General features: G+C 49.3%; 5 protein-coding genes; 1 reads left to right on the top strand and 4 right to left on the bottom strand.

The window, feature by feature from the left end:
* Positions 1-1014: 1014 nt before the first annotated feature.
* Positions 1015-1609, bottom strand: FFUJ_05538 (uncharacterized protein; the record flags this gene model as incomplete). XM_023578759.1 has 2 exons in its annotated part: positions 1015-1332; positions 1382-1609. The coding sequence occupies 2 exons, from the start codon at positions 1607-1609 to the stop codon at positions 1015-1017; spliced, it is 546 nt and encodes a 181-aa protein (XP_023432808.1).
* Positions 1610-2248: 639 nt separating this feature from the next.
* FFUJ_05537 (uncharacterized protein) lies at positions 2249-2809 on the bottom strand (the record flags this gene model as incomplete). XM_023578758.1 has 2 exons in its annotated part: positions 2249-2469; positions 2521-2809. The coding sequence occupies 2 exons, from the start codon at positions 2807-2809 to the stop codon at positions 2249-2251; spliced, it is 510 nt and encodes a 169-aa protein (XP_023431716.1).
* A 384-nt stretch (positions 2810-3193) lies between these two features.
* Positions 3194-4368, top strand: FFUJ_05536 (uncharacterized protein; the record flags this gene model as incomplete). XM_023578757.1 has 2 exons in its annotated part: positions 3194-3325; positions 3376-4368. 2 exons carry the CDS (start codon positions 3194-3196, stop codon positions 4366-4368), a joined length of 1125 nt encoding a protein of 374 aa, XP_023431715.1.
* A 383-nt stretch (positions 4369-4751) lies between these two features.
* Positions 4752-7509, bottom strand: FFUJ_05535 (related to potassium:hydrogen antiporter; the record flags this gene model as incomplete). XM_023578756.1 has 4 exons in its annotated part: positions 4752-6101; positions 6149-6214; positions 6259-6596; positions 6642-7509. The coding sequence occupies 4 exons, from the start codon at positions 7507-7509 to the stop codon at positions 4752-4754; spliced, it is 2622 nt and encodes an 873-aa protein (XP_023431714.1).
* Positions 7510-9811: 2302 nt separating this feature from the next.
* On the bottom strand, positions 9812-11485 carry FFUJ_05534 (probable maltose permease (MalP); the record flags this gene model as incomplete). The annotated part of the gene is made up of 1 exon (XM_023578755.1): positions 9812-11485. The coding sequence occupies one exon, from the start codon at positions 11483-11485 to the stop codon at positions 9812-9814; it is 1674 nt and encodes a 557-aa protein (XP_023431713.1).
* Positions 11486-15716: the final 4231 nt, after the last annotated feature.

The raw sequence follows: 15716 nt of genomic DNA, 5'->3' as shown, positions 1-15716 counted from the left end.
ATACATATTACATGACTTTACCTTTTGAGTGTTTGACGCGAAAAAATCTGTTTTGTCTCTGAACTGTTTTTGTAGATCGTGTTTGCATTTCAGAAAACTTGTGCTTGTAAAAGGTCTGATTCAATTGAGCCTTTGTCATACTTCCATGTTGATGTACACGATGTCAAAATATCATTGTATTTAGTTCCACCATTCAATTCATGTATATAAGGCTTGTGACTTGGCAGAACTCCAACCCAACAAGCATTGATACAGACACCGGAAATCCTCCATGTTGCCGTGTTCTGAGTAGAGTTGGTGCTTTACAAGCCATAAACAGCTAGGAGAGGAACGAAACTGCAGGACCTCTCGTAAATAATAAAGAGACTTGAGCAATTTAAAACCAACTGAGGAGAAATTGAGGATATATTCCAATGAGTTTACTTTCATATTTTACGTTGAGCTCTGATCTCTTGTTGCTCTCCGAAGACAGTTACTAAATGGAGTCGAAAAGGTTGCGATAACAGATAACAGATAAGACAGATATGCACATAGCGGGGTTCATATTTCGTCAACAGCACTCACTTCGAAACAGAGACCAAGCTCAATCGCAACGCAACGTTCATTTTTATACAAGACATGTCGTTGTAACGAAAGTATGAAGCATGGTACTGGCTTTGAGGATGATACAATCTACACGTCAAAATCTCGCCAGCTCCTTCGTCCCTTTACTTTTCATGTTTCTCTGTTTTCAAGTCTCGTAGTGCTATGAAAGGGCTGTTATGCATTTGATGAGAAAATTGGAGTTTTTTGACCTGGCTCAGCTGCTGAATTGCTGCAAATTGAGGCAGCTTTTGAAGATACAAGGTTTGTTGAAGATGTAGGCAGCCGAAATGCGAATATGAAACGCAGCTTGAAATCCGGGAACAACACGGAAACACGATTGTACCTGTTTGCCCTCGTAGCCAACATCGTTCTGCCTTTCTGCCTTTCTTCACTGCCCATCCCATACATGAGAGGCCATTGAATATCCCGCTAGATCCCCATGTAATCCTCACTGTCCAGGAGAGATCCAGCGTTGGCGTTGGCGTTCTTGAGAGCCCTCAACGGACCACGTCCAACCCGCGACTCAAGATCCTTCTTGATCCACGCCAACTTCGGCTTGACCCGTCCATTCGGGAGAAAAACATTCGGCATACCCTCAAAGAAGCCTTTTCCAGCTAGTGGGCCGTCAAGAAAGACTCCGCCGGTGGCGCGACGTCTCGCAGGAACAGACTGCCACATATTCTGAGCGAGCTTTACGTCAAAGTCAGGAGCTTCCTTTGGGGGAAGGTTGAGGTCGATATTCATAGCCTGGGGAAACGTTAGAACTGGGAGGAGAGGAGAGGAGAAGGGTTCGAACCTCGATTTTGGCAAGCTTTGCGTGGCGTTCAACGTGACGCGCGAGGCTGCCGTTGCGGTTGACGAGAATGGCTTTGCAGACAGGACAGTTCTTGGAGGAGCTGCGGATTGCGTTGGCAGATCGAGCTTTGGGAGGTGAGGAAGAGGGGAGGGACTCGGAGACAGGAGATGAGGGCTTGGGAGGGGAAGAGGGAAGAGGTTTGCGCTTGAGTTTGGTGTTGAGAGTCATGATGACGAGCTTTTGTGAAGGTGAAGAGGAGGGGTTTTGGAATTTTGAAGAGTTCAGGTGAGTTCAGATGATCTTTGAAGAGTTTTGAGGAGATTGGGAAAGGCTAGAAGGAAGAATGAGAAGAGGGTTGACAAGCGATGATGCTCTAGGTACATTTGTGGATGTATATGAAGAAGTGAACGTGCCACTGTTGACAGGTGCTGGGTCAGAACGGCTCGAATAAGGGCAAAGGGGTACGGAAATAATACACTGTCGACCCAGCTGTAGCATCAGAGTCAGACTAAGTGAACCACCAAGTCAAGCGCTGCTTGAGTCATTGGATGCTGAACACCATTTCAACATGAGATTACAAGCAATTGAGGACTTCAAAGAGAAAGCAAATGTCTTCGAAGCTGAGTGTATTTTGGATGTAATCATTTAGTTCGCTCCGTATCCCATACCCGTACCCATGCCCAACGCCGTATCAACCTCCTCCAGGCAAGGAAACAAAACTTAGGATCTCAATCCTAAATTACATCAAGACTTAGGTAACTGAGCCTAAGTTGAGGGTGCGTTATGATGAGTTTAGTCTAATATCCCATGTCAAGGTCTCATGTTCTCCTACTCCCCAGGGCCCCCATTGCATCAAGCTCCCCGTATCTAGCCCCTAAACGGGCGCTTGTTGCCGCCCTTACGCTCCAATGCGCTTCCAGGTCTCTTTATCGCACCGCGTGAGATCTCTTCAACACGCTCCTTGCACTTATCCTCCAGCTTCGCGAGCTGACTGCATGACTCCCTCAGAGTTCGATAGTCGTTCGGCTTGAGACACCCGGCATGAGTTGTAGCGCTTACAGCGCGGTGAGCCGCGGTGACATTGTTCCCTGACGTTGTGATTAGATCTTTACCTCATGTAGTAGGGCCATTGTACTCACGGACTTCCTTGGCAAGATCGAGTAGCGAATCGGTCGCTTGGTCCTTGATTTGCTTCTGCAGCTCGTCGTTACGGTCGGTGAGGCTGAGGATTAGGGCTTGGGTTTCGTCGTCGGGATGGAGGTTGGCATCTTTCCGACCGGCTTTGAGGCCAAGGTCGTAGGCGTTGTTGCTGATGTCCTTGAGGAGCTCCTGGTGTTCGAATGCAGCAACGAAATGGAGCTTCTTCAGCTCGGAGGGTCTTTCGTTTGAGGGATCGCTTGAGGAGCTGTTCGAGCTTTGGGATGACATTGTGTTTGGTGAGAATGTTGAAGAAGTGAAGTGAAGGGAAGTCTACAAGCTTGAAATTGATGTGTTTTGAACGCGATGAAGGTTGTAAGAAAGAGAAACAAAGAAGGAAGCGTGATATAAATAGAAGAATCTCAATGGGTCTGGGTAGGGTTGATGTTGCTGTGAATCACAAGTGCTGATGGTGTTTCAAATAGAGGAGGGAAGCCAGCGATCTCGGCGCGTTGAAGGGAGATGACACGGACTTCACCTTTTCGTCAAATATATTTCTGTGGATCTTTATCTCTGCACAAACTGATTTCAATCAGCGCGCTTTGCATCCTCAACTCCACAAACAACAAACATATACTTGACTTCGCATGCCTACCACTCACGCATCACCTCAAGATGCCTTTATACTGTCTCTCCACGAAAGAAAATGATACACCGATCTCTACAACACTCTCCAACGGGCAAGTCGACACTCCATTTCGACTCGGGCTTCGGTTCCGCCCTCACGATGGGACTACAAGAGCCCAAGTATGTACAGAAACATCATCAACAAACGCTTTGCGCCTAATATGTTGCAGGATAGAGACTTCATAAAGCTCACGAATGCGCCAGCGAAGGTCCCAATGCATCAGCGCGACCTTCCATGCGTCCGCAAGGCCGCGCGCCTGGGAGAGAGCATCATTGCTGCCTTCAAGGAGGTGGAGCAGACAATGCCATTTGGCCTTGCAGTAAAGCTCAAGGAGACTGTCATACAGACGTTGGGAATCACGTCGACCATGGGGTGTATCAGCAAGGCCAAAGTGAGCACCCTGATGCCATACCAGAGATTGGCCGGAAAACATGGCATCAAAAAGCAGCTTGGCTATCCAGACTGGTTCTTCATGGCTGCTTGGCTCGGCCCAGGCCACCCGTTTCTCGAATCTATTCGTAAAGACATATCAGATGTCTGGGGCGTAGAGTTCCCAACCGACGCCATCATTTATCCCGCGATCCTCAACCGCGAAACCGAAGAGAGGCTTTTCAACGGAGAAATTGCCCCTGCAACCAACGAAGAATCCCTTGAGGAGCGTGCAAAAGCCATCATGAAAACAATCAACGAGTCATCTGTCAATGGTCTCAGTGCTGCCATCAAAGATCATCTCCCAGATGCCTTTAAGGATTTCGGGGACAGTAGCAGAATGCACACGTTAGAGACCAGCCTTGCCTCGACAAACCGCGATCTCGAACACGCAAGAAAGCAAGTCAACAGTCTCGAGAAAGAACTCGCCGAGTCCAAGGCACTCCAAGCGAAGACCGAAAACGACATGGAAACTCTCCGAAATGAAGTTCAACAGCTCAAATCCGCACAAGGTTCAACCGACAACGTCAAGAAGGACCTCGGAGTACTCCGGGCGACAGTCACGGGTATGGAAGCCAAGGTCCTCAAGGGGGAGAGGGACATGATTACCTTGCGCAATGATGTAGTCCACTCAGCAGAGAAGGCAGAAAAGGCGCTGGAGACTGGGGCTTTAGTCCTGAGCGTCCTGTCAACTTCTGGAGGCCAGAAGCGAAAGATGGATGCGATTTCCTGAAGACCAAAAACGTCTAGTCCAAGGTTCGCTAAACTTAGATTAAGATATACTAGATTCATCCGGGTTTTATACAGTTTGCCTAGGTTATACAAATTCTACCCAGGTTTTAGTAAATGCATACTAAATTATACGAAACTCATCAAAGTCGTCCTGTCACCTAGCCTAAAGATCCTAAGTTTTGTCCATAAGGATCAACCCATACAAGACTTCCGACGGCGTACCCAAACAGCAACTGATGGAGATCAAAAGTATGTATTCATAAATCGTATCCAACACCGTCATATATGGTATATCTTTATGACAAATCCAACGTACATAAACCATCCAAGATCCAATCTCAAATGCCAATTGAAACAACCAAGGTCCTAGTGTCTATCCAAAACCTAGACCTTACCCTGTTTATCATCAATGACCAATAACCCAGCATCAATTCCAGCTCTAGCAAACCTATCACCCAGCACACCAACCGTGCGCTGAAAGTCCCTCTCAACACCAAAGTCCTCAGCAAGAACATCATCAAAGAGCGTATGCGCACGACCAACGACGATCAAATCGCCAACGCTCAGACGAGACTTGCCAACGGTCTCGCGAGCGTGAGCGACAGCGAGGTCAGGAAGGTTGCGCACCGAGTCAACAGAGATTTCGACAAAGGTCACGCGACCCTCGAGCTTGCCTGAGGCGTTGCTCTTGGCGGTGTTGAGGAGATCCAAGTCGCTTGCGGAGGGGACACTCTCGATGTTCTTGCCGTCGTGAGCATCGTGTTCGTCTTCGTTGAAATGCAGATGGATGACGTGAATTGAGACATGAGGGTTGTGAGCGAGCTGAAGGGCGAAGAGGAGAGCGGCGCGGTCGTCTTTTCCGCCGATAAAAGGCACGAAGATGCTCTGGCGCTGGTCGACAGGCCTCTGGATGATAGCACCATCGTGAGCGCTGTGAACTGAAAGACCGGTGCGAGTTCTGGTCAGAGTTGGCTTCTTAGACGAAGAATCGCTGTGAGGATTGCGATTGATAAAGATACCGGTTGTGCAGGTTGAGCGTTGAACAGCGGCAGCAACGTAGTCGATGTACGTTCGGCTAAAGAATCGGTCGTTGGGGTTGCCGGTCTCAGTCAAAGCAGCAGCACCAGAGCTCTCCTCAGCCAGACCTCCGTAGGTACTCCAGGGAATGAGCATGAAGTCGGATCTGGCTTCCTCGGCATACTTGACAATGGTCTCTGCGTAAGCGTTGGTAGGAATGATGGAGACCTGGCCAGCAACAGCTACACCGTTGAGACGAGAGAAGGTCTGGAACGCGGAGAATACGGCATCACGGGAAGCAAATTCGTCAAGCTCGGCAGACTGCATGACTGAGGATGTACGGTCTGTCAACTCCATGAGACGCACGCCGCGAACTTCAAGAGGGCGATTGGGAATTGGCTGGGTCTTGTCCTCAGAAGTGGAGTCGGCGGTCTCGATGCTTGAGTCCGGAAGAGCATGCGTAGTCTTGCGAGAGCCTCCGAGAAGCGACACGAGGTTGAAAAGTCCGGGCAGGGCGTCGAGGCGGAGATGAAGAATGAGGCGATGAGTTTGAGACTTGTCGAGAGCCTCTTCCATTTTGTGCTCAGAAGTTTGAGCTTCAGTCTGGAGAGGGTTTCCGTCCCAGTCAATCTCTCCTCGGCGCCACTTCTCGACCTTCTGGCGATACCAGACAGGGTAGAGCCATTTAGTGAGCGGGGAGGTTGTCACGGTGGTAACCTACTCAATCAGCGGTGAATTGGATGAGTAAAGCGGAGAAAACTTACGACTGCCATGACGACAAACATGGTGAAGGTTCGGCTGGATAGAATGCCCGCTTGAAGACCAATGTTCTAGAGTTGTTAGCGCCGCGCTGCTTCAATGACAAGTAACTTACCAGCACGATGAGTTCTACGAGACCTTTGCAACTCATCAAGGCACCGATAGTCAAGCTTTCTCGCCAGAGACATTTGGTGAGACGGGCGGCCAGTGTACCGGCGATGATTTTGCCAAAGAAGGCGCACGCAATGATGGCAATGACATACCCCCAGGTAGTGCCATCGTTGAGCAGACCAAGATCAGTATTAAGACCAGAAAGCGCAAAATAAAGAGGCAGAAGTATAGAACCGACGAGATCTTCAATCTTTTCGGTCAACTTGATGGCAAAACCACCGTCGTGCGGACAAATGAGACCTATGAGAAAAGCGCCGAAAATGGCGTGAACACCAATGGCGGCTACATTATGTTAGATATGGCAGAGAATGGGAGCCGTGGTCTTACCGGTGAACCAGGACGAAGCCAAGACGAGAAGCAGAGTCAAGGTAGTGATGCCCTGGGATGGGCCATTCTGGATGCTATCGGTGCGGCGCAGAACCCAAAGAAAGACGGGTCGAACAGCATACACCAGGAAGAGTACCCAAGCTGCTGCAGTCAAGAAGACATAGAGCGCTGTTAGGCCATTGGCGTTGTTGACGAGAGCGACACTCAGGGCGAGAAGAACCCAGCCAACGACATCGTTACCAATGCCCGCAGCAAGAACAGTGACACCGACCGAAGTTGAGAGGAGTTGAAGCTCAGAAAGAATACGGCAAAGAACCGGGAAAGCGGTAATGGCGAGCGCAGTTCCAATGAAAAGAGCAAAAGTGCCAAACTCCATATCCTTCATGGTCCCCTCATCGCCGTATTCCTCATACAAGCCCCAAGCAACAGCAACACCAAGACCAAATGGCAACATCATACTAGCTAATCCGACGCTGACAGCGACGCGCCAATTGGACTTGAACATGCGCGTGTCGACTTCGAGACCGACGAGGAAGAGGAAGAGCAGGAGACCGATGGTAGCGACGTTGCTGAGGACGGGCATGGACTCGGTGGGGAAGATGTTCTCCTTGAAGCCGGGGATGCGCATCATCACGGAGGGGCCGAGGACGATGCCGCCGATGACTTCTGCGATAACACGCGGCTGGCCGAACTTGGAGAGCGGCCATTGCAGCAGGCGGCAGAAGATGATGATGATGAAGGCCTGCACGATGAAGAGCGAGATGGGGTCTTTCGGGTTGTAGTGGATCGGATTGAGGCCTTCGATGATGCCGCCCTGGGGATGTGCGCCCGTGGCAACAGCGGCTGCAGCCGTCGCGGTGGAGGACATGGCGACTCGGGGGGTACGCTCGTGTCGCTTTCGGTGTTGGAGGGTCGAGACTGTGAAAGGTTGAGAGAGGAGGGGAGAAGAGAGGGGACCGTCAGCCCTTTTTTGTGTCTGGGGAGACGACGAGGATGAAATGAAATCAAATGAAATGGAGGCGGAGCTGGAAGTTGGTGACTGTTCCCAAAGGGCGGGCGGTCTGGGCGGGGCAAAAGCCAAGGGTCTAGGCTGTCGTAATGGAGGGTGCAGACGCTAAACCCGAATCGCCCTGTCAGAAGCCTTTTTCTCGCGTTACAGCTCTAACCTTCACAGTGGAGGCTTCATACAAGGTTAATTTCTTGTTATTTAGTCGCATTTCGGTCGCTGATCACCGAGTTATTGCATCAGTCGTTCGTTCTATTCTGTTCTGTTCTTTCGTGTCGTGGTCCGATAAGGTACAGCGCTTAGCTAGAGGTTATTCGGTGGAGAAGTTGGGGAACCCTCCAGAACGGTCTTGGCGGGTGAAACAGCAACAATAAGGCTTGTGATTGTGACTGTGACTGTGACTGTGTCTGTGTCTGTGTCACGATAAGCACGTCAATTGCGGGCGCATTCAGTTTCGCAATGATTCTTTCAATTAATACGGGCGTTACAACTGATACTTTTGGTGCATCTTGAGCTTGGTGCTTGGTGCACGAGATCAAAGACGGTGGTCAATGTGACAGTAGAGAAATAAGCTTGTTGAATTGACACTGTAGATCTCGCAAAATGTCTCATCTCATATGTCTAGTCCATTCCATTTCTTTGTCGCAGCCTGCTTCGACTCGACTGCATGTGATACCCTGCCCTTTCATCTCTATTGGACCCCTGTTGCTCACGCGCCTTTTTGGTGTCTCACCGCTCCACGTCTAGACCCCGCCGAATTTATTGGTGGGCGCTATGATATGATTGAGGCTGGGTCAACTCGTGATGCAAGTGTCACAAGCAGATGCGGGGAGTTCGCTATCGCACCACGCTAAGAGCCCATTCGAGGGGACGCAAAAAAGCTCAAGACCTTGACCTAAGCGACAAATATATTGAGGTAAATCTTGGCTTGGATTAGGGGACTGCTTACCGAATTTATTTTTGCATCCTCTTTTAAAGTCTTGGGGTTTCTTGCTCCTCGAGGCCATTCTCCCCGCTGGATCTCCACGATGTGCACTCTGTAAATGTTAGTGGCTCATGTTTTATTTCTGGGCATCGCGGTAATTCATCAGCCGGGATTGTCAGCTGGATCAGAGCCAAGATAAAAATATGAGCTAAGCGGATCTTGGCGAATGGCCAATCAGGATTTCGGATCTTCCATTACACGAGGACTAACTCCAGTTTGGACAAATTGAAGCTATTCCCAGATTCATCATTATTGGGTAGCAAGCGATCTCATATTTCCCCCACTTTCCTCCCATTTTTGATCAATTGACAAACGCACCTTGGCATCGCCGACTTTATGGACCTTTTTATTCCTGCCCTGTTCACAGACATATATTTATAATGACGAGAATGCGCGATACCAAATGGGCGCGCGATATGTGCCGAAGGTGATGAAATGGTATAGATTGCCAGGTGCAAGGCGGATCTCCAGGCAAAAGCTCAATTGGTTAGGGCGTGATGGACATTTGAGAGATTAAAAGCTTGGTAAATGGATAAGAATTAACGCCATATCGTGCAGGGAATTACATCATACAATTGAACGGCAATACTCAGCCACGAGCATGTTCAATAAAGTTATTTTAAGCATCGCAGCCATTTTGTCTATTGTCGCCTTAATTACTGGCACCCTGATCACGTCTGAGAGACACTGTGACGTGCTCGCGGAAGCCCAAGGTTCGTCCTGACCATTGATTGCCCTTGCGCCATTGGCGACGTGAGGCGTAAGCTACACAGCGATTCCAGGCTGGCTTCGCGTTTGAAGATCGTAGGGTATAGACGCGTTGGTCACAAGTGGTAACGTGTCGAAACGGTACAGATTCCGGATGAGCCTTAGTGACCAGAGTGGACGGTGCAGGGAGCAAATGACGCACGAGTCAAAGTTAATATGAGTAATAATCTCCCCAAGAAGGGCGGCAATGGTAGGCACGATATGGGCGACTCAGGTGAACGTTGTTGTTTTTAAAAACTTAATTTGAAACTGATAAGGAAACTATTGTACCCATCTGCATCCCTCAAATCCCAGACTATTCAGAACGTCCAAGCAATCTGCTCCCCCAGTCCGAATCTCCATAGCCATGGTTGATGAATGACCTGACACAAGACTTAGATCCGCGACCGTGCATGTATACACATCAACCAATCACTCGACGTGACTCATACTCTTCTCCTTGATGTCGGCATCCTGGTCAAATCGTCGCTCGGTCACCTCATAAGGATTGACATAGGTCGTAGCAAACTTCCTCGCGGAGACTCCCTGGTCGAAAAGCATGTCCAGCTCGGCGTAAGAGCGATCCTTGGGCTCAGGAAGTCGGAAATAAGCCCACAGAAAACACAAAGCGCAGTTACCAGCCCAGAAGAACGCCGACTTGGCTCCCCAGTTCCATGCCGTAGGGTTCAGCGAGTACAAGCCGATGATGTTGGTGTATGCGACACCGACGATGTTGTAGGCGTTTCGCGCCAACACGATGGTCCTCTGGCGAAGTCTGGACGAAGGCAGCTCGGCGACGAGGGAGTAACAGACGGGACCGACGGTGATGTCGTAGGTGAAGGTGTAGACGAGAAGCAGCGATCCGATTGCCCAAGAGTAACTAGGTGCCTTTGCAGGAATGCCTAGGCAGCCGGTGACGAAGAGGATCACAGTGAGGGCGAAGAGGCCCCAGACGTAGATCGTGCGGCGGCCTACACGAGCCATCAACGGCCAGGAAAGCACGGTACCGACGAATCCGAGGGCGAATTGGGCGATTGTCATAGTGAAAGCGTTAGACTCGGCGAGACCGGCTTGTTCGTAGAAGTATGTCGAGTTGCCCATGAAGGAGGAACCGCAGATGGTCTGGCAGATCCAAGTCAGGCATGCAATCTCAGTTCTGCGGAGGTTAACTCGTCCCCGGAAGCAATCGAGGTACCCGGTTCCTTCGCTAATCTTCTTCTCAACCTTGTCAGTGTGGACCATCATGGCAACGGTATCGTCAGCATTGACACCTGTGCCCTTGCGCTGCAGACGCTCAACAGATCGCTTAGCGTCCTCAACACGGCCCTTGCGGATGAACCACCAAGGAGACTCGGGTGCAAGCAGCACAGCGATGAGGATCGGGATCGGCCATACCCATTGGACAGCAAAGGGGATCTTGTATGACCATTTGCTATCCAGGGTGATGACTCCCCTCAGCACGCCTGAAGCAATAAGCTGTCCGATGACCCAGCAGAGGTTGACGTAGGTTGTGAGATAGCAACGAAGGTGAATTGGGCAAACTTCAGCGGCGTAGGTCGTGGTCAGGGTCTGAAAGACGCCCCAGGGAAGACCGCAGAGGATTTCGCCGGCCAACAGCATCGACAGGCTGACAGAAAAGAACTGGATGAAGATGAAGGCAGTCATCATGACGAGCGCTGTCGCCAGTACCTTCTTGTACCCATAACGATCGGCGAGCCAGCCGCTAACGTACAGTCCTAGAATCTCGCCGACACTGGCGCCGTTGGTGAGGCCGGACTGCCAAGCGGCGGAGATAGAGTATCCTCCCTTGCCGTCCGGGTGGCCGTAGTACTCGTTGAAGGGCTTCATGGCGTAGAGATTACCGATCAAGATTGTGTCGTAGCCCTCCATGATGATGCAAGTGGAGAGGGCGATTGACCATCCCATGGCTTTAGGATAGGCCCGGAGACCCTCCATGAAAGTCATGTTATGTTCGGCGGCGGCGGCATTTTCGGCGGCGGTGAGGATGCCGCGGAGCTCTTCGCTGTCGTTGACCTCGTGGATGTGCTGGGCTGCGACACTCTCGCGGCGGTCGCCCTTTTCATCAGGCCCGTTGTTGTATGCCATGTTGGTAATTGTGAGAGTACCAAATGATCAGAATGGTAAGGGTAGATGAGATGAGAGACAATTGGAGTTCTTGATGAGCTGTTCATGATTTTGAAGAGGTGAGGGGGCATGCCTTTATAGATGCAGATCCAGTGCGCACGCGAGAATTCAGCTCAAGCCGAGTTGAGAAGTTCAGAGAGAGGATTAACTCGATACGAGCAAGCGGACTCGAAGCATTGACCAATCGGTAGACAGTCTGGAGTGTCTAGACTACCCCAAGTTCTGCGTGTGGAGTCGCGGGGACCCCAAATACCAAAATGCTTGGCCACGCGGCTGCAAACTCTAATACAGGGAGAACTCGTCGGTCCGACACATCGGCTGACGGTTTAATTAATCCTGTTACCTGTCGCGAAAAAGACGCCTCTCCAGCAGGCTGAATCTAGCCTTGACAGTAGCGTAGCGATCTAAGGGAGTAGGGAGGGTAAAGTATGCATCAAATGCATGTTCTGTGTTGCGGGTGGCGCCATGGTAGCGGCCAGAAGCAGGGAATTGAACATGCGATTTCATGCGCCGGTCCGAGTATCTTCAAAGCGTTGAAACGTTGTTAAACGTTCTCCAAGTGACTGCCAAAATTGAAAGGCACCAACAAAAGTCATTATGGCCTTGTTGCTTATCTATGAGGCAGACTTCGACACTCTTGCGAGACTTGGTCCCTCCCACTGCCACTCATCTCAACATGTCTAAACAATAAATGGAGAGACTCGATCTACGACGTAGCTACGATCGGAGCGTCTCCGCAGATCCCAATACACAAACGCGGGGAAATGTCTCCTACATCATCTCCATTCGGCGCTGTACCACTTTGGAGTTCTCGTACCAGCTAATTCCAGACTTGGTGGTTCTGTACTAGTGCCGACATCCCGTCCCGGATAACACGGCAAGCCTTTCACGAAACAGGCAACACGGGCAATCCACATGATGATTTTACTCGGACCGACGAAATAAGGGAGCCAATGGTGTAACTTGAAGACAGACAGATTAATAAACGCCACGTTCGATAACGTCGTAGAAGCCAGGTCGCAGTTTGCGGGGGAACGAGCAGCGATGCTGACTGGTAGCCCGTCGGGCCGGGTTCGTTGCGGTGGTAAATGAATGGCTTCATCCTAGCACGCTAGCGAGTTGTTGGAGAGAAGAAATGCTACGAGATGAGAAATTGCGGAATGTGGGAGCTGAAACCGCTGGGCTGATTATGTAGAATCCCCTCAAGATCTTGGGGAGCCTGAAGCTGTAGCTTACTTACTGCAAAGTTGAATGAGGGGTAATATCTGAGCTTTATGCTGTAGCAATTGATCGGACTTTGCGGTGTATGTCTAAATTGCGAGTTGCATGTGTATTTTACGGTTAAGACTTGTCGCTGAGAGCTTAGATCAGTACAGAGAACTTTAAGGTGAAATATCAGATATATCTTTAATTATTAGCTGCCCCGTCAGTCGGGAAGCCGTAATTCGGCGATGCTAATTGCAACAAGATGGATTCCAGAAGTCTATATGTACGAGATACAACAGTCTAAATGTCAGTCAGTCAGACGGCCTTGGTTGAAGGCCAACCATCGACGCATGCCTATCTCTCATTGGACAGCAAGACATGATTGGCCAGTATGCTCTACAGGCCTCCCTCTCAGCCTTTGTCTCCCAGCAGAAGCAATATTGCATCGTCAGGATTGCCAACTTTTTGAGTGCCGGAATATTTTACCTCCCAAAGTCACAAGAACTAGCAACCTGGTTGTATTGGTTCCTTCATTGACTCGCAGACCACCTGCGACATCAGGATTCAGGTACTCGTAGTCTCAGCATATCAGCAAGTGCTGGTAGCAAGGCCGTGCTTGCATGTCGTAGAACCTCCAATACAGCCTTGGAGGGAAAAGGCTCTCCTGGCTAAAGTGGCTGATGTTACCTTCTACGAGTATCTCGACTGATTTCTAGGGATGTTCCAATTCATAATACAGTAAACCGAAATGGGAAATGACATGCGAACCTGAGTCGTGTCATACTGTGACCGTTGAGATTCCCTAGCGGAAGCTATTGATTGGGTGCTATTCATAGCATCGGTGAAGAAGTAGTTCTAAAGTTCAGGTTCAAGAGAACGGGGAACAATGTATAAGTTCCTTGCGTTGACGATGAATTACCCTCCAGGTCGCCAATACACTTCTTTTGTCGTGAAGTGCAAGAGTTGCGAATGATAGAAGGCCCGCAAAATATATTGACTGACACGTTTTCACCTCACAAGTTTGCTTTCCCCTTCTGGTTTCAAATTCGTTGCCGCCAGACTTGACCCTTGGAAGAGATTAATAATACGTAAATCGGAAGCTCATACATGTCAAGAGAGGTCTGTTCTGAGATGCAGCCCTAGGCTCACCTCACGGCGTAATTCCTGAAGATCAAGATGCTCTTGCCCTTAGATCGCGGAGAATGAGTACCTGGGAACATGTTGATTTCCGTAAAGTTTGCAACATAGTTAAACCTGACATGAAAGAGGGTAAAAGATATAAGATTGGATTAGATTTACTTGATACAAGGCTGTTGTGGACGTAAACCCGGTGTTGGGTTGCGTACTTGAGATTCGTGTAAAGATTCTACCAGAACTTTTATCTATAGACATTTCGTTCTAATTCTACTCAATTGATCAAAAAATCATTCTATAGACGAAGCGAAGGCTTCTTTTTCCGTCTCTAACTAACATGTTGTACACTTTTTCTGGTGGAAACAGCAATGCAGCAGCCTTTAATTTGGCATGGCAGTGACTTACCCTGAAGAGGCCAGCGCTCCATCGCATACCTCCTGACTGCATGTGCGGCGACTAGCATATAACTAAAATGCAGTATTTATTATTCCTCAGAGCGACGAGCATTTATTTTAGTGGTATGTGAAATCAACAGCCATCATCAGGACATTGTGTTGTCATTGTAGAGCGTTTTGCGTCAGATACGAGTTCCGGGTAACCGTTTACAGTGTATCCAATGCACTGGCCGCCTGCGTAACAACTGAACCAGACACGGCGATTCAATTGACCCGATACCTACCTACACCCCAAGAACAATCCAGAAACTGACTTATCAATATTTCCATGTCAAAGGATCCAGTCGACAAGCAGATGCACAAAGAATATCTGCCGCACTCACAATAAAGTCAAAGGATGCTCCCGCTGTAAGACTCTTACGCAGCGCCCTGTAAAGTGCCCCGTAAAATGTCACAGCGCTGAAGCTTATCGCGCGAATCTCAATTCCTCCAGTACTCAATACATTCCAACATTCTCTCACATTCAGATTGTCGCCAGGTATCCTTCAACGCTTTTCGTCCACTAAAACTCTCTTTCAAGTCTACAGGTAAGTTTCTTCCAAGGGGCTATGCCTCGTCAAGTCTTGAAACCGTGTCCAATGAAGGGCAACGAGAGGCAGGAAGTGTCGCATGAAGCCTCCATCTTTGGCCAGACACTACGCCTCGGAGAAAATAACCATAATCGATAACCTGACGGACTCGGAACCATCTAATATCAGCCTCTTAAAGTGAGAGGCTGCACCATTTCGGCTATCAACTAGCTACTAAACGAGAACAGTCGCCAATGCAGCAGGAGACTTGAGAGAGAGTAAGGAAAACCGGCATTCTTAATAGTCGTTTGAGGTTTCTATTACATAAGTAAGTCAAAGACAGGTTTCAGTATATATTGGGGCACGCTGACTGTCAGCTGATCGTCTCCAGAACTGGTCTTATCCCAGAGGAGCTAACCATCATTGATTCGACCAACGACTGCTAACATGCGCTTATTCCCTTGCAGTATATTTATGCAGCATAACGCGAGCTAAAACTGTGCCTGTGGACCGATATATGGTGATTCCCTAGCCTGGCAGATGTCATCGTCAACATTAGACTTTACCTGTTTTCCAAAGGGAATTCGATGACTGCACTAAAGGGCCGTGAGTTTTGGGATTGTGATCAGCATCTAGTTCATACTCAACTATTCTAAATCTATGTAATCCACGAAAAAGACAATAAATTTGAGTCAGGGTTGCTAGATATATATCACAGACTTAAAATACTACTAAGCTGGTTTCTATAAAGTACTCAATGCAGCCTGCGTAGGGCAAGTCTTGCTGAGTCATTCTGCAAGCGCCAGGGTTTACCGCCCTCTGCAGCGGGACCCCACGTTCAGGTTAGCGCGCGTTATGAACGACAGCCATTCCATCAAGTGATGGCCA

This window comes from Fusarium fujikuroi, chromosome FFUJ_chr06, assembly GCF_900079805.1.
Source record: "Fusarium fujikuroi IMI 58289 draft genome, chromosome FFUJ_chr06".
Classification (NCBI taxonomy): domain Eukaryota; kingdom Fungi; phylum Ascomycota; class Sordariomycetes; order Hypocreales; family Nectriaceae; genus Fusarium; species Fusarium fujikuroi.
This window is presented reverse-complemented; position numbering and strand designations above follow the sequence as displayed.